At 37.7% G+C, this 23934-nt stretch overlaps 1 protein-coding gene across 3 annotated transcripts in view; it reads right to left on the bottom strand.

Moving 5' to 3' along the window:
• Positions 1–23934, bottom strand: part of LOC127619560 (alpha-catulin-like) — a 102940-nt gene that overhangs the window by 33816 nt on the left and 45190 nt on the right. For all 3 annotated transcript variants that reach the window (XM_052092425.1, XM_052092426.1, XM_052092427.1), the window contains exon 2: positions 12126–12315. In XM_052092425.1, the coding sequence (XP_051948385.1) occupies positions 12126–12315 (190 nt within the window). The remainder of the gene's footprint in view (positions 1–12125; positions 12316–23934) is intronic.

The following is a 23934-nucleotide window of genomic DNA, read 5'->3' as shown; positions in this document are numbered from 1 at the left end:
GAGCACTATCTAACTGTGTTTTTTGTGTGCTTACTTCATTCTAAATGTTCCCCTACTTTGCTACATTGATAAAATGCTTGGCACATGTCTCAGCATAAAGACGTGTGTTAACGGCATTAAAAAAAATAGTGGCGTTAACTTCAACAGCTCTAATATATATATCCATCCATCCATCTTCAACCGCTTATCCGAAGTCGGGTTGTGGGGGCAGTTTTTTCTGAAGTATAGCTAGGTTAGATTACAAACAAAAACACAAAGGGTTTTAAAACCCTTAAAAACACACCAACATGCATTCATAAACTGTCACTACTCTGTCAAAAATATCCCATTATAATAAGCACATCAAGGCACTCTTTAGAAACTCACACCACATCATTTCATTATTTACACACCAATCCATCACAGTGGGCGGTCACTTTGTAAACAAATATAAACTCTCACTCCTCTCAGTGGGCGTCCATAATAGGCCACTGTCTAACACACACAGGAAACACAGCCCTGTCCAGACACAAATGCTATATGTTGGCTTATTTTTGGTCAGGGCGGCAGGTCTGGCGTGTCATGTCCCATTTGGAATGTGTTGAAAGGACGCTTGATGAGGGCAGTTCCCAGCCTTGTGCATCTAAAAAGCACTGTTATTCCGAGAAACAGAAAGACTGGCTCATACAAAAGTGAAAAGAGAATGGGGGAAAGAGGGTGAGAAATGGAGAGAGACGCTCTGTTCCAAAACCTAGTGAGCTGCCTACAGATGAAGCATTGTAAAGACCTTATGAAATCTTATGAGGAGCATAGTCTTCTTTTCCTACAGTAAATATTATAGTTCCTATAAAAACAGAAAGTTCAGGAGGGATAGAGAGGAATTTGACCTTTTATAAACAGCCTATAGGCTTACGTCACAGCCATGAATATTATTTGTACTTACAAGCCGGCATTCTTATTCTATAGAGCATTTGATTGGGCAAAAATCTGAGTGGCACAGAATGATTCATAAAAAATTTTGGTCATTTGTCCATTTTTTGTACATTATAAATCTGCAAAAGGGCCGTTGTTGCTGATGTTGTCAACTTTTAGGAGCACACTAGCATACAGATGACTTCAAAGGTACCAGACATGGACTAAAGCCGCAAAACTTGTAAAATTATGACTTCATGGGGTGTTTAAGGCCTCATAGGCTCTCCCGACAAAGGCTGTTCCAAAAAGTAGACATCTTAACTATGCTGCCTACAAAGATACCACACTTTAGCCAAACGGTAAGGCAGCATCAATATATGGAAAAACCAATTCTATATTGTAATGTGACACAGTGAAAACTGGAATCCAAATGGCGATTGAGGCAAGAGATATTTTCCATTTAATGCTGAAGATTATTGTGTCGAGGAGGAGGGTGGGGTCGGGTTGTGACTATGCACGTAGGGCTAATCAGCTGAGGAGAGGGAGGAATGTGTCAGTTTTGGAGAGAAAGACCCACATGCAGCTACCATGTGTGCATTTGTTTTCTGTGTGTCTTTTTGTTTAAGTTCTTATTAATTATTATTTTGACTGTTCAGCCGGTTCCCGCCTCCTCCTTTCTCAACCTTAACCATGTTACATTGGTGCCGAATCCGGGAAGGAGGGAAGTAATGTGCTGTCGTGAAGTCCTCCCCACTACCATCCACCCATCTTTCTCTCACACTGTCCCTCTCCCTTGCCCTTTCCCTCTCCTAATTTTTAGTTTTTTTCCCTTCCCTTGTCCCCCTCCCCAGCCCTAGGGAGGCAGTGAAAAGCCTGCCGGCAGGTGCAGCCAGAAGGGCAATGCCCCCTATGACTATAAATGCCGGCCCCCAATTGGGCAAATCAGATGAGGAGAGGGATAAATCCAGTGGACATTTCGGGAGAGAGAGAGCCCCATGCAGCTGTCATGTGTGTATTTACGTTCAGTTATGTTCTTATTAGGGCTGTCAATCGATAAACATTTTTAATCTAATTAATTACATGGTGTCCCAATTAATAAATCGCGATTAATCGCATATAATCACATACAAATATATACTGAGAAACCCCCTCATATAACAATAATTCAATATATAATGATGAAATAATTATTCACAGTTATCTTTAAATATAAAAAATATATATATATATATATATATAAATATTCAGATAATTAAAATGCATTACATTCTTGTGGCAGAAGAGTTCATCATTGAGAAGACAATACAAAAGCGGCTTTAGAATACAATGTATTGTTTACTACCATATTACTGATCATAACTCAATCATTGGCATACAGTTCACAGCAATCCATTTCACAAGTGAATTTGTCAATCATTTGGAGATTTGTTATGAGGGCTTGTTTAAGAACCCGTCAATCTACACCTGCATCAGACATGCTTGTGTAGCGGCTCGGGTGCATTGCGTAATAAACATAAATGTTTTAGGTCACTGTGTCAAGTTAAATATAGCTTAATATTTAGAACACATCTTGAGATCTCTTAGTTTGGATTTACGCTCCATCAAGTGTTTTGAACGCAAGAACGTAACGCATGTTTGCGTTGTGCTGCCTGCTGAAGGGTTGTTTTGTTCACTATATAAACTGTGCGTTGCTCACACAGCTGAAGTTTCACATACTGCCCTCTGGGGTAAACAGGTGATACTACAAGCTTGCATTTCTCAGGAATCTTCCTTATTACGGTCCGGGGTCATTGCGATTAATTGTGTAAATTGTTTTATCACGTTATTTTTAATCAAATTATTCGCACTGAATTAACACGTAAAATCAACAGCCCTAGTTCTTATTAAATATTATTTTGAATGTTCAGCCGGTTCCCGCCTCCTCCTTTCCAAATCTTAACTGTGTTACAAGTATATTACACTGAAAAATAGTATAATGTAATTAAAATGTGTTATTTTCCCAAATATTTGTGGGTTTCTTTTTTATGTAGTTTTATTTTTATTAGAGTATTGCACCATTAGCTTAGCAACTACCCTTTGAGTTTCCCATGTGGAACACTACTTGTGTGATGCACAGAGATGCTGTCTATGTAGAGTGATTAAAATCAGTCACTTATGAGGTTCCAAGATGGTTTGGGTGTTCTCTTTGAAGCCAGCTGTTTATGTAGGCAGTAGGCTAAGAGGCAGCTTACAAGGTTTCGGAACAAAGCTAGAGCTAGTTTTAGTGATCGAAATTAGAGTATTTTCAGAAGGAAAACTCTGTTTAATGTTTAGATAGACTAGTACTCTTGAAGACCCTTTCCTGATTGCATCCGACAGCTCATTTTGCCAATTATCAAAATGGTTTAACAATCAAGATGCCTCATGTAGAATACTGCATTGTGGGCCCAAATTACTTTGCCAATATGCGCACTCTTATCTATATTCATCTGACTGGGCACAATGCCCGAGATACACACTTTTCCCTGCTTTGAGGATTTTGGTCTCTTGTTTATCTATGGCCATACTGCAACATTCTTGTTTCTGGTGGGTATTATTCTCTACCTCATTGTCTTTCCTGAGCTTTGAAGAGATCCTTTGTGGAAGTTTATAGCTGAATCCCTTTAGCCGCACAAGAGAAGGGCCCGAGGCACTGTCCTAAAATGCTGGCATTTTGCTATAAAGAGACACAGGCTCAGGCATTCGGCTACCATGTAGGGTAAAACACTGACATTTCTGCACTGATGGCATTTAAAGACATGCATCTCTTCAATGTATTTTTATTTCTTTAAATAACACAGCTGAGGGATGAAGAACTAGGTTCAACAATGAGATTACCTGATGGCCCGGGACCACTGTGAGAGGTTCCAGGCTTGCCCTATTTACAACAAAATGTTAATTTCTTCACATAAAACTAAAATATCAGCAAATTTGTAGTCCATACAGTTGGCCGTAGTTCTGCATTATAAATGCATTGTATGTTCGATGCAAACAAACTTACTGTTATTTTAGTTTTATGCGAAGAAATTATTTTTTGCAATACATTATGGAATTGCATTATGTTGAATTCTGCTGACAAGGTAACATTATCTAGCTAACATAGATCAGATTTTCTGGAATGATTTGTGCTTGAGACATGATTCTTGGAAACATCGGTTAGACTTGTTGAAAATTCCAAACAACTCACCAATCATTTTTCAGCAAAAATGAGGCCATAATGCTACATTGTAGTAAATTAAAAACCTAATTAATTATATGTTGTAAGTTATTTTGTAAAGAAACCTTTACTCAAATAATATGAAAGTATAAAAAAATCTAAGGTAAAATCTAAAGTATAATATATTGGCAATACATGTACAAATCTGAACTACTGGCTTGACCACAAAAGCAGAAATAAATCCTTATTGTTGAGCCCTGTATTGTATAGAGCTGCTTGCTGAGAGGTCCCGGAGCAACCAACAGAAGAAAAATGTATTCTCAGCAAAACTTAAGCTATACTTCAGAATTCCCAACCTCTGCATTATCTTCAGGTTGACAAATGACAAAGTTCAGGCATGACATTCTAAATGGTGCAAGCAAAGCAAGGGGTTCTTTGAACTTGTTATATGTTAGCCAATCACCTCACTCACATGTGATATGTCAAGCCAATCGGCACACATAGTGTAAGCTGATAGGTCTTTTGATGTGTAAATGGGTATCCAACAACTTGCGTACTCTCTCTTTGCCTAACATTTAAATTTGCACAGTTTTCATATAAACCGGTTTCATTGCAGCATGCTACAAAATTTCCTCTGAAACCCTCCAACCCCCACATGTCTAGCTCTGCTACACATAATTGTGCAGCATGTGTCATACATGCTGATGCAGCATGTCTTGTGTTTTCCTAATTGTGGAGCAGAAGCATGTCCACATTAACTTTTTATCATTTTCCCAGAGTCACTGCTGCTGATGCACAATCCAGCACGTTGGTGGCACTAATCAACTGGCAAACACAGGTGCTGTGCTCTTTTACTCGTCTCATGCACAACAACTCTGAATTCAATGCAAATATGCAGTAAATAAATAACATAGAAGCTGTAAATGCAATGTTTGTTTCGAAAATATATGTAATGTGCTGATACCTCATTATATAATATACCTGGTATTTTGTCTTAATGTGCATTATAAAATAGGTATAGTACTGTTCCTGTTACAGTATTATAAACTGGCATTAAAAACAGCAGTGAGGTTCTGCAATTCGTTTGAACTAAGCTCATGGTGAAATAACACATAAACAGACTCTTTACATGCAATATTTTACTATAAATTTAGACAAACGAATTTCCAAACCTCACTGCTACTTTACTGCAATAAAAAATATTTAAAAGAAAAGAAGCTGGGCTCAGGAGTTCGTTTGGAATATATTTGTGGCAAAATACATTCATAAATATAAACAGCAAAACATGGAAAAACATGAAAGAACAGTTATCCCAAATTAGGTAAATAACAGCCTTAACTATGTCAAATATATTAATCTCATGCATTGACCACCAAATTCATAAAAACCCATGCAGTACACCAGAATACATTTTTGTAGAACTGCGCCTCCTACTGTGCAGGGGTGAAATTGCTGTTCATTTTATTCATTACGGTCTCAGAGTGAATAAACCTTTCATATGCAGTTCGTTTTGCAAATTTGGTGTTAATAGGCCTTAATTCAGTTTCTTAAATTCAATTTAGAAATTCAATAGCAAGTCTCCACACTTGCAACATCTGCGTAGCAGATTCTAGTCCGCCAAGACCAATATCCTATCGATATTTTACACACACACTTACATGCTAAATCTTTTTGAAAGTTGTCATGACTGAACTTTTTATACTGGACCACAAGCTGTGCACTTTAAAACCACTCATACTCAAAACACATCCGCCTATATCCTTCCTGCTGCTGAGAAGATGAAAGCAGATCCCAGTAATGTAATCTGCACATCATTCAAAAGACTCCTGCATTTGAAGAGGTGGAGGCCACTGTGTCACATCTGTGGTTAAACCCGTCATTTCTCAAAACGGTGCTTCCCCTTTTCAATGAAAAGCTCTCTTTCATCTAATACATCTCACTCTCGGACCTCAGATGAACAATTTGAGGTATTCTACGAATTTATAATAATAATACAATACACTGACGAAAGTCATATCTTTCTATTACAGCATTGTTCTTGCTGAACGCACGCAAACATGAACAAACAGTGCAATGCGCTCTCCAATTTTATTTGATTGCATCAATTGATTTAGTTGCTTTATGTAATCCTTTATTCATATCAGATCTACAGTATAATGCATGTAACATTAGTATTATTTTTCTGTTTATGCTGTATATGCAGCCACAAATAAGACAAACCTCCTTTGTCCTAAATGCATCTGCGACTCTAGTGCTCATGTCTGGTGCATGTCTGTGAACGTTCAGTTAAAACTATAAATCTTTTTCTACATATTTTTGAAAATAATCATGACTCTTTCTGAAATAATCTAATAAAATCGGATCAGATCGAATCATTACTAAATTTCAGATTTCACGATGCATCATAATTGTTATGAAAATAAATCAAAATCGAATCAAATCGTTGTCAGTTCAGATATTTACAGCCTTAGTCTGGGGTGTATTTCCAAAAATCATTGTTAGTCAGTAGGGATGTCACAATGTGATGGTACGGTTATTGTCTGATAAAAAAAAATCATGATTTCACAATTATCTGCAAATGTACCTATTATGCAACAATAAAACCCTCCACAAACATATCACAACTTAAGTTTTATTGCAGCATTCATTAGGACATGCAGTTAACATATATATTCCTACTTCTAACTGAAAACAAGTTGAAAATATGTAGGTAAAGTACTTTAGTTTTTGCAATTGCCTCTATCTGCCCTCTGACACCAAAACGTACTGTACCTGTATCAAAAAAGTATGTATACCCTTTCAATAAATTTAAATAAAATATAAATAAAAAAATAAAAACAACTATAACTATAACTTAAACCATATGTTTAAAATAAAATGGTCTCAGGCTAGGAGAACCTTCTTTCTTTATTCAGTAATCTAACGATCAGCCGGATAATCACAGCATGTTTACGCTTACTGACATCTTATACATCTTAGTAGGAAAAACTATTTGGAATCATCACATTCACAATATAAAGCTGAATCCCTCCTCTTTAAAAAGGGGACCTATTATGCAAAATTCACTTTTACATGGTGTTTGTACATAAATGTGAGTCGGCAGTGTGTGTACAACCACCCTACAATGTTAAAAGTCCACCCACTCCTCTTTCTTAAATTTCTATTAATCAAAAAATGTGTGTCAAAATTAACAGTTTTCATTTCTGCCCTAAAGTGACGAAAACCATTAATTTTGACCCACTGTTTTTGTGTCTCGCCCCGACTGGTGACGGACTCCACCCTCCTCCCCTGAGTGATCTACACACAGTCCGCCATTTATTTCCACGCTGGAGCAGATACAGTGAGAATAATAATGTCTCAGCTTCATAAGCATCATAAGTATTCTGTTGTTGGCTGTAAAATTGAACATAACAGTCTTCATGTACTCCCAGCATCAGAGCCACTGAAGATGCAGTGGACAAGCTGGACTGGTAATCTTACATACCGGGCATTTTCCGGGTGTGCCGACACACTTTGAGGCCGATCAGGTCCGGACTGGCCATTGGGAGAACCGAGCGGGCCGGTGGGTTACACGCGAAACGAGCCGCGATAAGCTAAAATGAGCCGTCACGTTATACAGAATGGACCACAAAACAGCACCGGGATATGCAGAAAAGTACACACACACACACACACACACACACACACACACCCTCCCCCACTCAACTTTTGGGCCAGTTGCTATGTAAAATCCCGGGCCGATTTCTCTTCCCAATTTTATTTTCTCTTACAATAAACAACTCCTCACAGGTTCAATTCAGTGTTTGACTTTACCAAAAGGTAAGTAGTACACTACATATAATATTTGCTGTGTTTGTACAATTATTTCCTTCATCTGGGCATGAATCTCTGGATGGTGATCCCTCATGTGCTGGAACATATTAGATGTTTTCACCACCTTTGTTGGCACTTTTCGACTGCATGTTTTGCATACTGGATACCTGTCTTCAACAACTCCGGTGTCATTTTTTAGATAGCCAAAATGCTCCTAAATAGCACATTTAATTTGCTTCTTCAGCGGATACAACTCCGGGAGATTGCGTCATTCCGAATGTTCACATTATGCACGCGCCCAGCCTTACCTAGACAATCTACTCGTGAACTCTGTTACCATAGTAACAGCCTCAAAGACCAGCCAGTCAGAGGGAAGGAAACATGTGCAGAGCAATTAGTTAGATGCAGCATCATTAAAAATCAATAGTTTTCAGTAACAGATGCAAATGTAGAAGTTCACTATTCACAATCAGCATTGATTAATTTAATCCAAGAGTGAACGTGTCCAATAACAAGACAGCTACTGAGATTAAGCGAGTAGTATTCAACTGGTCATGTGATTCTAAAATGGCAGCCCCTATGAGGGCACCGCTCCCCCATGTAGAATAAAATAGCTTTTATAAGGTTACTGATATGACTAGAGTCCTCATCTCATGAGAGTGGTCATGATTTTATACATAGGTTTCAAATTGCAATTAATTTCTTTAGGGGTAAAACGTTTTTAATGGGTAAAAAATTACTGAGTGCACCTTTAATGTATCTGCCACTTTTACACAGTGCATGCCACGTTCGTGTCTTCAGCAGCTTTAAACAGCTTTCTGAAATAAGTGTAAATGAGCTATATCCACTATATCCTAATTGATATCCACAAAAGTTATGAACCCACTTTATATTAGGTGGCCTTAACTACTATGTACTTAACCATTTGATACAATGTACAATGTACCCAACCCTTACCCCAAAACCTAACTCTAACCCCTAATCCTAACTCTATCCTTACTCTTAAACCCGCCCGTACCTCAACCTCAGTAGCAGCAAATGTGGGAATTTTGCAGAACAACATGTAGTTACACAGTAAATAGTTAAGAAGTTAAGGCTACCTAATATAAAGTGTAACCAAAGTTATTACTCAGCTCTATATTGTTGCACCAACATGGTTTGAACAACTGAGGTGTGACATAGTTTTGGGAAACAATCGTGACTAGTTAGTTTATTTCTCTAAAGATGCATCATACTATGGTAGCCCTGAGTTACATAGTTGAACAGCAAAGTGGTTGAATGAGCCTGTTAATGTGTTATGTGTACTTTTTGTAAAAAGCAATTTTGCAAGGTTAGTGAAACTTAAAATCAATTTAATAATAGACTGGTGGCAATGTGTAGTTAAAGATTAGAATGTAGATTAGTTTACGAGTTTATTGTCCATCCATCCATCCATCCATCCATCGTCAACCGCTTATCCTGTGTACAGGGTCGCGGGGGGCTGGAGCCTATCCCAGCTAACATTGGGCGAAAGGCGGGGGACACCCTGGACAGGTCGCCAGTCCATCGCAGACGAGTTTATTGTGATAAATAAAAAAAATATGTTGAAAAAAAAAACAGAAATTTCAATGTGTTTGTGCTAAACTTTTTTCGGACATACACAGACAGCCTGTGTTATAATCAGGAGGATTACATGTTTGGGTGCAGCATTGTGAGGAGGAGTCTAATAACTAACTTGAAGCCAGTCTAATTCGAGTGTTGTGGCAGATCTTTTGCCCTGGGAGGTATGAGAGGACTACCAACTATCTGTATTTATAGATACAGAGGAGAACACAGCTCCTTTTATTTCAGACCAGAGAGACAAATTTAAACTGCAACACTCTTTGTGTAGCAGACAGTAGGAATTGACTGACACAGCTGTTGTTTTGCAACTAAATAATTTTAGACTCTCTTTTGAATGATATTGGTCAACTGGCCTTGCTGAAAATCATATTAAAACAGCCATAGTGGGTTTGCTGAACCTGACCAGCTGAAAAGTCCACAAAATCCTTCTAGAAATCAGCAGGTCAGCCTAACCAAGCTATATGAGATCAGACAAGAAAACCAACTTAGGCTGGGTTTAAGCTGTTTTGTCATCGGAGTGTTCATTGAGTTAATACAGGAATAAGTCATTCTGAAAATGATCTGGTGGCAACTAAAGTGATGTGACTTTAAAATAAATTACATAAACATGAAGTCTTTATAAGAAAATGTACAGCTGTCATCTTACATAATATTTACATTATACAGCTGCTTGGCTTTGTAAACGTCTTTAAAAAAGTCAGAACAGATCGCATCTCTTCGTGCTTGTGTTGGTTATTCTGAGAGCAAGCACAGCAACACTTCATCGGGAATGAGAGATATGGAAATGCACATTTGTGGGGTATTTTTAGAGGCAAACTCTTCAGAGGCAGATGGGACATAGAAGCCTTACACAATAGGAGAGAAACTGCACCACTCTTCCTTTCACATTCCCAGATATGCTCAAGAAAACACACAAATAAACATGCATACAAAAAAACTAAATTTGATTTTGTATCATGCAAGCAGCTGCATCCATATGGATTGAAAGTTAAATGAAAGGCTCTAAACATATGTCATTTTGAATAGCATTCTAGTATACACCGTATAACCATGTCGTTTATATTAGATGTTTAAAAAAAACATTCGTCCTAAGACAGTTATTTTATATCTTTTGCTTTAGTGTGTAAATAGGAAATATCTGTTTTAGATTTCTAAACATTCCTTTTGCAAATAGAATTAAACAAGGAGTCCTGCAACAGATGGTATGGCCGCCACAGAGCCCGGATCTCAAAATCACTGAGTCAGTCTGGGATTACATGAAAAGACAGAAGCAGTTGAGACAGCCTAAATACAAGAACTGTGGTGAATTATCCATGCTTGAAAAGTCCAACCTGCCAACAACCTTGAAAAACTGTGCACAAGTGTACCTAAGAGAATTGGTGTCGTTTTAAAGGCATATGGTGGTCACAACAAAAATGTGTTTACTTTTTAGATTTACTGCACGTTGCATAATAAATAAAAATTATTCATGGCATTGTTTTTCATGACAATCTCACTATACAACATTTTACACAACTGCCTAAAACCTTTGCACAGTATTGTCTAGTACTCACAGCTGATGATATACAGTAACTTGCTAATGAACTTTTCAGTGCACACATGGAATAATATGGCATCAATTTTGAGCAATATTCAGAATTAAAGAATTAGCTCCCATTAAATTCATTACTTGGAATTTGAACTGAATTGGCCACATCATACAGAATGCTGAATTGGACTGAAAGGAATAAATAATCATGTTAATTAAGGTTTCCATCTCATAATTGTTGTCTAGCTCCATTTTAAAGATTTTGGGGCAAATAAGGCATTTTAGGAAATTATTTGTTCTTCCTCCTGGGTCCATAAAATGAAATTTAGGCTATTAAACACAATTAACATATTTAATTTAAACACATTTCAATGGGTGGTTATTTCAAATATTCATAATCAATATAAACTATTATCTATTGCTATTATGTTTTAATAGTAAACTATTACATAATGCTGAAGTATGTAACTATATCTGTGTTAAAATACTTTCTCCTATTCCAGCTTAAGCTATTTGTAGGTTAATTCTTCTGAAAATTGTAAAAACTGTCTCTGGATAAAAGCATCTGTCAAATGAATATATGTCTCAGTGGCAATATAAATGTAGCTCTGTTTGTTTTGAGAGACTCGACATAAAAACACTGACTCAACCAATGGCATGAGTTGGGCGGTGGGACTATCTCTTTGTTTGACCAATGGCAGATGGGGCGGATTCAGAAAGCTGAAAAACAACATTTATTTTTGCATTTCTGTTCGTAAATACTTCAGCTTTAAACTATTACTATTATGTTTCTGGAAATACTGCATATGTTTTATGTATGATAACATATGATATCACAGTTTCACCCAATTTCATATTTGATATTAAGAATTCTGCTTGCTATCGAGTTAAAATAAAAGTTAGAAGGTGTTTTTTTAATCCATTTAATTAAGCATATTCTGAAAGTTGCACAACCCTGATGATCAGTCCTGAAGTGGTCGTGGTTGTTGACTTACAAACAGACAAGTTGTACTACGTTTAACTAAGGTGCCCACTTTCTGTATCATTGCCTGGTAACTTAATCCAGAGAGCTTCTTATATGTCAATACACTTCCAGTTGTGTAGTGTCAGACTGACCTGCTCTCCGGGCCTCAAAGCAAGCCAGCCCCATCTCATCCTTTAAGTCTTCATTCTCTGCTGCAATGGCCTCACCTACGGCCACAAAGCGGCCAACTGCGATACTGACTGCCTGCCCCACTCTCTGAATGGCCCGTATGGTCTTCTCTGTCTTCTTAAGCTTGTCTTTGTGATTGATCAGTGTTGTAATCTGAAATGAGACAAATTAGGCAATGTTAAGCCAAATAATGTTGAATGCAAGTCAAAAACTTCAAAGAATCTACCGTACAAAGAATTTAATATATTCATTTATCACCACATATATTTGTTGAGCATTTCAGGTCAAACATGTACAAAACTTGCAGAGTTTTAACAATAATCTTTTCCATTTTAATTATAATCTTTGCTATAATGGCTAGTCATGAATTTCCACAGGTTTGTGACAGCTGTTCGCAAATAATGGCAGACATTTACTGTTTTTATGCCAAAAATGTACCACAAAAATGCTTGCCAGTAGTTTGAAATAATTACTGTTTATTTGCCATAAAACTGTTTGCTAGTAGTTGCAAATTGACCATTGCTGCAAAAGGTTTACTGCTACAAACGGTGAAGGGCTGCAAACATAATTTTAACCGCAAGTTAGCAACAAACTTTTTTTCAAAGGGAATCCATGGCATGGTGAGCATTTTATGTGTATTGCCTCATGGAAAATGTGAAAGTATGATGCAAGTATAATAGAAAGAAAAGACAACAGAGAGAAAAATAAAAAAGTGAGTGGCCAAGAGAGGTGAGAAAGACTCCCTTCTCCTAATCCGCTTTATCACCATATGTTTAACGTCATCCCTTTTCACGCTTTCAGATACAAATCACAGCTACGGTCTTCAGTCTGCGTCAGGATTGTGTTCATCATTCATTTACTCTGAGCCCTCTGAAGTGCTGAAATCCCTCGCCTCCTGCTGATGAGTAATGGCAGGTGGCCTACTAAAGGAAACATTTAATTGGAGTACAACAGCAGGGAGCAAGGACAACACAAGAGCTGGAGAATAATACTCGAAAACAGGATGCATGGAGCAAACGAGCCTATATATGATGCTGCCAACCAGTAAACAGCAACATAACAAGTATTAAAGAACTTTCACTAAGCAGCATGCTTTTATAAGTAAGCAGCATTTCTATTTTAAAAGGCCTTTCCTATATTTCATGTTAGCACCAAACTCAATCAGCAAGAAATTCTCCTACTCAGCAACAAGCATTTTTGTGTGTATGGTGAATGGATGTTGTTAGGATATATTTACATTCCTAATGTGTGAGTCATCTGGTTTGATGTTTTTCATCAGCTCTCTTTCTTTTCTAAAACTGTTCAAATGCAATATTCATTTAAAGGGAGCACATCATTGCTATTTTGAATCAGCTATTCAGTCACAGCCATGAGCACACTAATATTTGTCTGCCCATGTTTACACATTAACACCAGAATTCACCGACATGGGCCGCCATGTCACTGTGAAGTAATAATAAGAAACTAGGATGGATACTATTATTCCTATATATCATGATAAAGGTGATAATTCCAGTTGGCATCTAGATGTCAATAAAGTTTGCCAAACTTTGTGCTATTCCTAGCTGTGTGTAGCACCTGCTACTCTGCATACCCTTCGCAACAGCAAAGGATCCCAACATTATGACAGAGTAACTGAAGTTTATTTTGATCAAGATCCAGGATAATTTCAGTCTGATCTTAACACTCTGTTCTAACCAGATGTGAAACGAAAACCGATAAAAGTCTTATCTTATCAATGTAAATCTAAAGTTCTGTCCTAATCAGCTTCAACCACTGACAAAGCTTTTTTGTTGGTCAGTTGGTTTCTATTTCTGCAGCGGCACGCTGGCTAGCCCCACCCATCATAAAATCTCATTGGTCCAAAATCAACCTCTACATTATTGTATATTAAACAATAAAAGGCACTTTTGAATCATACGCCGAATGGTTCTTATTGTGTACGATACAGGCTTGTTGGCACAGTCGTGGTTTATTTTTTTTTTTTACATAGTTAGAACAGACTGACTCGCCACTTCAGAAAAGCCATTCCACCATAACAGTTCTCTGAGTCTGGTTAGCTAACCTTACAGATGACACATCATCGGTTCACTCATATTTCCTTTAACCAATCACTGTTCACCTCTTGCTTTAAAGGTCTGCCAGCACCCAACCACTCCGCTACCTTCAAGTGTCAACGTGGCAATTCTTTCTACAACTTACTATGTCTGACGTCGAGTCAGCTTCGCTCCCTGATGAGCTAATATGGATTTAATCACGGCTCCTTACCTTTTTCCAGGATCAGCAGCTCCTCGCCGCAGCATGTGTCTGCAATTCCGGAGTCTCAGTGGGAGCACGGCCCCCTTGTAATAATAATAGATATGTAAACAAGGCAACTCCGCCAACCCAGATCTCTCCAGATCACAGGTGAACCAGCCCACATTACATCTTGGGAAACTGCCTTCCCTCCTCGACAATGCTGCCACTCCATCTAAACTTTTAGCAAACCTACGGGGCGTAATTGGGATCTTCATCCAGATCTCAGTCATGTAGGAGACCTCCCTCAGTCAAGACACCGCATCTACCACACGACCCGGTGCTGGAAGTCTGTCAAAAGCATCGCATCAAGGCAGCAGCTGATCTCCATCAGAAATATGGAAAGATCTCTATCATGTTCATCTATTTGTATTTAAAGGATGGTTTAATTGTATTGGGCTTTCTGCTGTCAATGTTGTCTGTTCATCACAACACTCATCTGCATCAATATCACAATCCAGCAGCAATATTTAATTTCTATAGAGCATTAGGCTCTCATTTGGGTCTTTTCCACTGCATGGTACAGCTCTACTCGACTTGACTCTGCTCGCATTTTGGGGGTTTTCCACTGTGGATAGTAACTGGTACTTTTTAGTACCGCCTCGGTTGAGGTTCCAACGAGCTGATACTAAATGTGACGTCAAAACCCTGCAGATCACTGATTGGTCAGAGAGAATTGTCACTACCGGCGTCACTGGATTTGCGACACTAGACATCAACCAACTAAAATTAGCAACAGCGATAGCATTATCATTTGTGCACGACTTTTGAATTGTAAAAAGAAATGGCTGTGCGCAAAACCACACCGTGGTCAATAAACAAGGTGCAGACATTCCTCTCGTTAGCGACGAACGAAACGATGCAAAATGAAAAAGTCTTTCAGGAAGTGCCTCAGCTGTTGGCCACACATGGTTACCACTGGAACTACCAACAGTGTAGGGAAAAGTAAGAAAACTTAAGCGACTACAGAACCATCAGGGACCATGGAGGATGGAGGATGGTACATTTTGTTATGTTAACTCTATATTCTGCTTGAAAGTTTCACTTTATTTAGTTGACCAGCTACTGGAACAACCAGGCCAATTTAACTGTTACACTTGTGTAAAGTCACCATGCAACAACTGCTTAATGCAGCACAATGAGCTAGTAGCTAACAGCTAGCGGTCATGTTATTGTTTATGCTCCGTAATGTTTGTGTCACATTTAAGATGATGTCACGGCAGTAAAGGCGGTACAACTAACGATTAGCCTATAATCCCACCCACGTTGATGCGGCACTAAACTGCATCAGTTTCACAAACTTGGTTCAATGAGCCTGTATGATCATGTACTCGACTCCACTCTGCTCGCTTTTTGGGGGTTTTCCACTGTGTAACAGGTTGACGAATACACATCCTCACACATATAACACATCTAAAGCTTACGAAATGTGATATATAAAAATAAAAACAACCACTAGACATGCAATATGTGCTTAACTGCTTAAATTGTTAACCCACATCCAATAAATAATAATATTCTTACTTCAAAATAATCATATTTCATATCAAAACTTAATAACAGCTGTTTTCAATTGAGCAATATTATTTAATGCGTTCAAAATAAATGCAAAGACATCATTTTAGCAGTATAACATTATTTTTATTCACTTATCCTTTTACAAACAGGGTTCTGTTCCTCCTGTTATATCGTATATAGTGGTCTTGATCAGATAGATAATCTTTAGATCATATTTGACCTCATATCTGTCACAGCGACAGCACTTTAGAAATTAAAAACAGCCGTTTGTGATCAGAGTTTGCATGATTTCTTAGTAAAAAATGTAATATCCACCAACAGCTGTTGTGGGTCAATTGTGTCTAATAGAGCCGACACGATAACAATGACAGTGACCCGTGAAATTTAAAGAAGCCATAGTCTACAATAATCTGTGGAAATGTGTTTCAACCGCAAAAACAGCACTTTTTGGGCAGTTACAGCGCAATTTGAGCTAAGCGCCCATAGACAGCAGTTGTTTCTGTGTAACCAAAAGAACTAGGAATGGGTGGGGATGGAGCGTTTGTTTGTTGACAGTAACTTCATCTATAGGAAGAGTGGAACCCATGTTTTCTGAAATCGTTACTTTTATGCAAATTTGGATAGTGCTTCATGAAGTGCATATATCAGTGATGCACAGAAATTTTTCCCAGAACGTTCTCTCGACCCGGTAGCACCTCTTCCAGCCCGGTACTGGGTCGTGACCCAGGGGTTGGGGACCTCTGCCTTATATGATCAGTCAAACAGGGGTGTATTCCTATTCCACAGTAATGATGGGTGGATAGATACAAAAAAATTACAAAATAAAAATATTGATTCTGTAGTTTTGTTTTTTTAACTAATGATGATGAATATTAATGCATCTCTTAATCTTCGAAGTGGAAATAAAATAATTATTTTAGCAAAAGTTGCATGGCACCAGAACTATTTTTCTTCAGTTCATCCTGAACCGCAGAAATGCTAAAATACATTAGCAGTCAGACAGCGTTCACCCTTTCAGTCATAGCGCTTGTTCAAAGAGGGAGCAGTGCTTTTCTGAGGTAATGACAGAAAAACAAGATCTGGAGTTATTCACACTAAGTAATGGCAAACCTAGATGTGACATTTATTATAATGGGTTTGTGTGACCATTTTTACAGGTTATTTAAATTCAGAGTTCTTAAACATTGATAACAATCTTTAATCCTTGTTAATAAATGATACCTCTTACGAGAACATACTCTTATGATAGGAGTTGCTACAGCAGCTGCTTCATGAGGACTTCCTGAATCTTCTATTAAGACACTGGGATGATGGTCTTTTTCATCATACAACATAGATATGTCCCAACCTGCATTCCATCAACCAAGCTCAGCTCATAGTAAGCAGCTCATCAAGGTACCACTTTCTTACAACTTTGGTGGTGGTAGAATCACAAAAAAAAAAAGGAAAAAAAAAAAAGCTATTCAATCCCTTCCTCATCCTTCCCCAAGCATTGCTATCCTTTTCAGGGTATTCCACAACAATGCTGCCTTTGCCCTAAATATGTTTCAAGCTTTGGTTATTCTTTTCAAGAATATTTCATGACAAAAAGCTTGCCCAATCAGTGCTCAAAAGCATTGCAAACTTTGGTTATTATTTTCAAAAATATTGCACGACCAAATGCTCACCCAATCAGGGCTCAAAAATAATGCAAGCATTGGTTACTCTTTTCAAGGGTATTGCAAAACAATGCCCCCTTCATGTGTCCTTAAGCCTTGGTTATCCTTTTCAAGGGTATTGCACAACCAATGTCTCCCCTCCCTTTAAGTGTCTTAAACATTTGTAGTTAAAAAGTTTACAAGAATTGTTTTGTTACTAAAATTAATCAATCGCTTGGGTTCAGAAGAGCTTTATTTGTTGACTGGAGTCAAGTGGATTATTTTGATGAGGGTGAGTAAATTATCAACAAATTTTCATTTTCGGGTGAACTATTCCTTCAAGGATAAACATAAAATGCAACATGTAGGATGTGGCCCTTTTTGGCTGCAGAGCCTTTGTTTGTTTTGTTTTGTGCCGTAATCATTCTGAAGAAGTTATCTCTTGTCTCTTGACAACACCCACAGAGAAAATGTGTGAGGTGATAAATCGATGGGGAGGTGACTCTACATCATACTGTGGTCCAGCGTTCAGTCTGTCTCTGACACATATCCCTGAAGATGGCTGTAATCAGACCCCGGGTAAAAAATAAAGGATCTTCTCCCTGCCTCACCGCGCCTGCACTGATGTTAGAAGAATATGAGCCATCCTGCCAACAAACCAAGGGCCATCCATGAGTCATAGATGGAGAAAACTGAACATGTAAGGGTGTGAGGGGAGCTGTGAACAATGGAAGGGTATATAGTTCAGTGTGGAGATTATGTCAACAGATCTGGAAGAGCACCACGTATAAGAGATGTTTATCTCCCAATCATTCTGCCGATGGTAAATGCTGGCAGGCCTCAGCTGTGTATGTAAATGAGTGAGCGAATATATCAGGTCATAGAGATGGGTCATGATAGTCGATTAGTGAGGTCGACTAATAAAATAAATTGTTAAACTTTTAAAAACGTCTAATAACAAAAAAGTCAATTAGTAGGGTTGACCAGTTCACAGATTTAAAAAAATATATATATTTTAAGTTTTTAGATTTTTAGCAGCAATGCTTTAATTAGCGTACAGCTGAGAGTGTGCTGTCTGTGCAGTTTCCACAGAAAAGTTCTAGGCTCTCATCTTCAGGATTTTTTTAGGGTTATTCATTCCCTTTATATCCATACACATTCATGCTGAAATTTTAAGATGATCGCTATGCGTTTAAGATGGCGTGTCAAGATGAAAACAGTCCACCCTTTAAAAACATCCAACATTGGTTCAACCAATGACATTAATTTGTGGCTGGACTACCAATTTGTAAATTGTGTGATTTCAGCATGGTTACATGTTTTATTGTTGTGGTTACACTCACATGTCCTTCAGTTATTGCAGTGCTCCAGGTTGATATAGTGACCTGAGACCAGTTATAGTCTTACTCACTTTTGTCTTGCCACAAAAGCATGAGGTCTCAGGATCTATGCACGCTTTTTATAGTATTTCCATGTGTGAGAAACAGAGTGAGAGTGAGTGAAAATATGAGAAAGCATGTGTATTTTTTATGTGTCAAAAGAAGAGGGTGGTGGCACACACAACTGCATGTTGCTGGATTAACACATGGCCACTCGAGCTATGTCAACAGAAATGAAGCTGCATACAAAAACACATTCAGCACTGTGACATGACACAACAATCATTTCTGTCTAAACATGGTAGGCAGTAACTGACTGAGCCAAAAGGCTATTTTTATGATGTAAAGATTAGCTCAAAATGTGCTAATTCAAATGAGCCACTTAACTACTTCCATGTGGCTATAGGTTTCCATTGCTGAAAAGGGTAGTTTAGACCATAACCTCATGCTTGTCGAGGCTGGTTAAGGACTTGTCTAGCTGGTGGATTTCTAGACTACAAGAAATGCGTCTCTTTTCACAAGGTACTACGGTTAAAAGAAAGTTACCTATGTATGTCTTTCAAGGACATTCTTCTTTACCCAAAATAAAAATATATATAATTTTTAAAACTTGCTTGTTAAAACACAAGACCAGTGCTGTGTGAATAATTCTTTTTTTTTTCTGAAATATTTTTGCATGCACTAGCAATAAGTTTTGCGTGCCCTTGCAATAAATTTATTGCAGTAATAATAGTAATAATACACGAAAACAAAAACTATGGTAATACAAATCAAAATTTTGTGGTAATTCTGGTTTTACTAAACAAATATCATATGATAAAACTATGGTTTTACTATAGTAATATTGTAGACTGTAGTATCAGTTTTTGTATATAGTTTTTGATGAAAACTTTTTTATTGAGTAATAAACCAATATCTGACAACAATTCTAAGCCAGCTAAAATGTTTGTAGACAACTGAAACCATTCTTCATTATGTGCACAGTGTGATCTGTTCACGCATGTACGTCATCACTGCCCCAGTTTTTGATGTCTCCATAATAAGAGGAGTATATAATCAAGAAGCAAAACAATGCATTCCTCCGAGGGTCAATATATGACTACAAATAAGGTCATTTGACAAAAGCTGGAAATGCCTGCAAGGATTGTAGATTGGGTTTAAAAGAAAAAGAACAAAGAGTCTGGCTGTACCTTTTGGATCTTCACTATCTGAGATCTGAATTTTGTATCTGAACAACAGTGTGCATTTTAAAAGAAATTCTGTTTTAAAATATTATTGAATGTGATTTTCTGGTAAATGTTGTGTTTATTTGTGTATTACCCAAATAAAAAGGGTAATATAAGCAGTATATTACATTACTTTCAAATACAGACTATAAAAAAATGCATTCCCATAACAGTGACTCTAAACAAAAAAGTGTTAGTAACAAAAGCAATGTTAACTTGTGCATGTTGTGTTCTGTAGGTCTAACTCCGCTAAAGCATGTGTGGCTGCCCTTGTTAGAAGTGAAGCTCAAACTCTATTGTCTGGTCATGAATTTTGTTTTAATATAAGAATGAAATGGTATATTGCAATGGCATGACATAACAAAATGTTATTCCACTTTGCCACCAATTATGCAGTTTTGCTGCTAAAACTATTTACTGTGAAAAACGAAAAGCATTCCAACACTCCATTTCATCACAGTCTATCAGAGAGAAAGATGAAAGAGATCCTATTTAATTTCAGCCATACCAGTGGAGAAAGCTCTGTCACATTCAGCATTCTCTTTCAATCACACGCTAGGTTAAGGGACAGAAGGTGGGATAGTGTGACAGGCGGCAGATAAAAGTAGAATGAATTGGAGTTATATCTGATAAAATAAAAAGTAAGAAATGATCACAGAAGTTGGCCTGCTCTGCAAACATCCAGTCAACTGACTTTCTCACTATAAAGGAATAATTTTACCTAAAATGACAGACATCATTTGGAGTTATAAGTCAACACAAATTGTGAAAATGACAGAAAATCTTGGGGTAATGCAACATTTGATGACAGCCTCTCTTAATCATGCCATGGGACAAAAACTGCTACAGATAATATGGCCGATCATTATAACAAAATAAACCCAGACAAGCTAAGGCAAATTACCGAATAGGTGAATAAATGGACATGAAATATTGCTGAGTTTTATTTTATTATGTGAGAAGAGACCACAGAGTGCTACGAGAGAGGACACTAGCACAGTGTAGGAGATTGGTTGCCGAAATTGACCAATCAGAATCAAGTATTCAAGAGAGGCGAGGAATTACATTATTTAAAAGACATTTGCCATACATTGTATGTGAAATCAAAATTAAACTTTAGTTAGATTTGTAACAAGTCAATCTTTTTGGATGCATTTTAAAGGTAGGATCAATATTTTTCAGTTTGATCATGATCAGATTTTCCACAAACAAAATAAGTATTTTGCAAATACCTGCACTTAAATATGGTTATGCTTTTGGATATCTCTTTAGGGCTTTGTTGTCCAGTGGCATTAGCCAAATGACCTTGAGCTTTATGTTGGGCTACCCAATGCAAAGATGAGAATATTTAACAAGGGAAGAGGAGAGGTCATACTAAGTGTGCATTTAAATGCACTCAATAGAGTCTCTCTACATTGCCATTGGCTAGATGAAGGTACATCAGGTTTTCTGGTAGAAAGCCAACAAGCCAGAGACAGATAATTAAGATCACAGAGTGGAACAGGTAGTAAGGGCCAGGACTGGAGAGGAAACTGGCACACAGGTACTCCTGCCAAACCACAGTCAATGGGCAGTAAACTACATCTCTCTCTCTCTCTCTCTCCATTCCTGTATTGCACTTTGTAGCCGATGGTGGATAAGTTCACACTCTAATGCCATTGTAACATAAAGAGTGCTCAACTATGGGCATTACAGAGAAGCAAAAATCAAGATTTTATTACAAACTGTAGCTTTATGAATGAGGGGAAAAGATAGCTAGGTATATTCAGTGATGCATATATGTTGTAAGATGTCTTACATTACATTTAATTTCCCAGACAATGTGTGCAGTTAATGGTTATCCTAATAATCAAGTGAAAATAAAGTTTTTATCTAAAACAGCAATGTTATGATCAGCACTCCAGTCCCAGATGCTGCTTCTTCCCGGCTGCCTATAGAGGACTGACTTAAGAACATCTGTTTGAAAAAGCTTGGAATCATTTGTTTGTGTACTTTTTTCACTTTATTGGCAAGAAGACAACAGCAGGGATTAGTTATATTAACCAACATTATGGTATGGTTACGATAGACATCCAGAGCGAAATGAATACATAAATGATAGCATTACTGTGCTAACAGGTGTGTGTACATTTGCTAAAATTTCATTAGAAATGTTAAGAGTTTGATCATTTCTATTTTGCATCTTTTTTGTGAATGTTTCACATGAAATTGCATTATTACGGAGTATAAAAAGGAACAGTGTTTTTTTTTTCTGAACTGTCTGTGAGTAGTGATGATGTTTTCAACTGTTTTCATCATGTGACGCTAAATAGATCAATTCTACAGTGGAACAGTATGTACAGTAGAAAGCATGCCCTCAGAGCATGTTTTATCATGTTTGAATTTAATTGTATTATGATTTTTCTCTTTCCTGCATTTTTCCTGCCTGCAATTCACTTTCTTTTGAATGTCTTTGCAGAATGTGCATGTCTTCCCTTAAGGGGAAAATGTGATTGTAAAACAGTGTGGACATTAATTCAGTATCAATTAAATTTATTTGTACAGTGCTTTTAATAATACATACAGTTTTATGGTTGCCTTACAGAGAACATTGAACTTTTGTGTACAAAGTTTATAATGTATGTCCAAATAAATAAGTTTATTTGTATCGCATGTAGTTCTTTTTGCACGGTACAGTTTATTGTTTGGCAGCTAATAAATCATTATTTCCAATACAAGAACTATAAATTAAATCTATCAACAGGATCAGTTGTTCAGTAAACACTAAAACATTTCATGTAGGTTATAGCATTTAGATCTGGATATTATGTATGTAAACCTAAAATTATAAAGCTAGATTGAATTTACTACACACTGTTCGGCCACTGGTGAGACAACGCATCCTGCCCTAATGTCTCTGGATGTCTCTGTCCTCGTAAACCACAAGCAACAATGGGTGTTCACCTTTGAAAAGATCCACTTCTGCTTTGCAGAACTGACACCATATGCTCTGGACCACATCCAGGTGAAGCCGCCATTCTCCCGGATGCAGAAGATCCCTTGATAGAGCATCTGCTGCCTGATTGCTCAACCCCGGGAGGTGAACTACCCTTGGTGATGTTAGACGTGGAAGAGACCAGGTGAGAATATTGTGAGTGAGATGCAAGGTCTTGAGCAACTTCGTCGAGGTGTTATCAGACCGAATAAGCACATGACAGCCTGCCAGAACTGGCAAGAAATATTGCAGGGCTAGGAAAACCGCGCATAACTCCAGGAGGTTGATGTGGTCCGTGAATTGATCTTGAGGCCATCTGCCACAAATACCCCTGTGATTCCATGTTGTACCCCACCCCATGAGGGAAGTATTGGTTGTCACTACCTCCAAACGAGAAGACTAAAAGAATTTTTGAGTGCAACAATCAACCGATGACAAGGGGCCAAAGACAGACCGAATGGTAAAACCTTGAATTGGTAAGCTTTAAAACTTCCTGTGCTGAGGTGCAAAAAAAAGGGTTTTCAGGAACAAGTTCAGATGCCTTAAATCGAGAATTGGATGAAAACCACCATCTTTTTTCTGAACTAGAAAATAACCCCTCACTTTGAATGAGGGGATGAAACTTTTATATGGCTCCTTTCTCCAACAGAGGACAAATTTCCTAAGAGAGAGTCACTGAACAAACTGTATCCCTGACCACTGTAGGGACAATCCTTGAGAACTTGGGGGGCCAGCATCAAAAC

This window comes from Xyrauchen texanus, chromosome 26, assembly GCF_025860055.1.
Source record: "Xyrauchen texanus isolate HMW12.3.18 chromosome 26, RBS_HiC_50CHRs, whole genome shotgun sequence".
Lineage (NCBI taxonomy): Eukaryota > Metazoa > Chordata > Actinopteri > Cypriniformes > Catostomidae > Xyrauchen > Xyrauchen texanus.
Note: the sequence above shows the minus strand (reverse complement) of the source record. Positions and strands in the feature narration are given on the sequence as shown.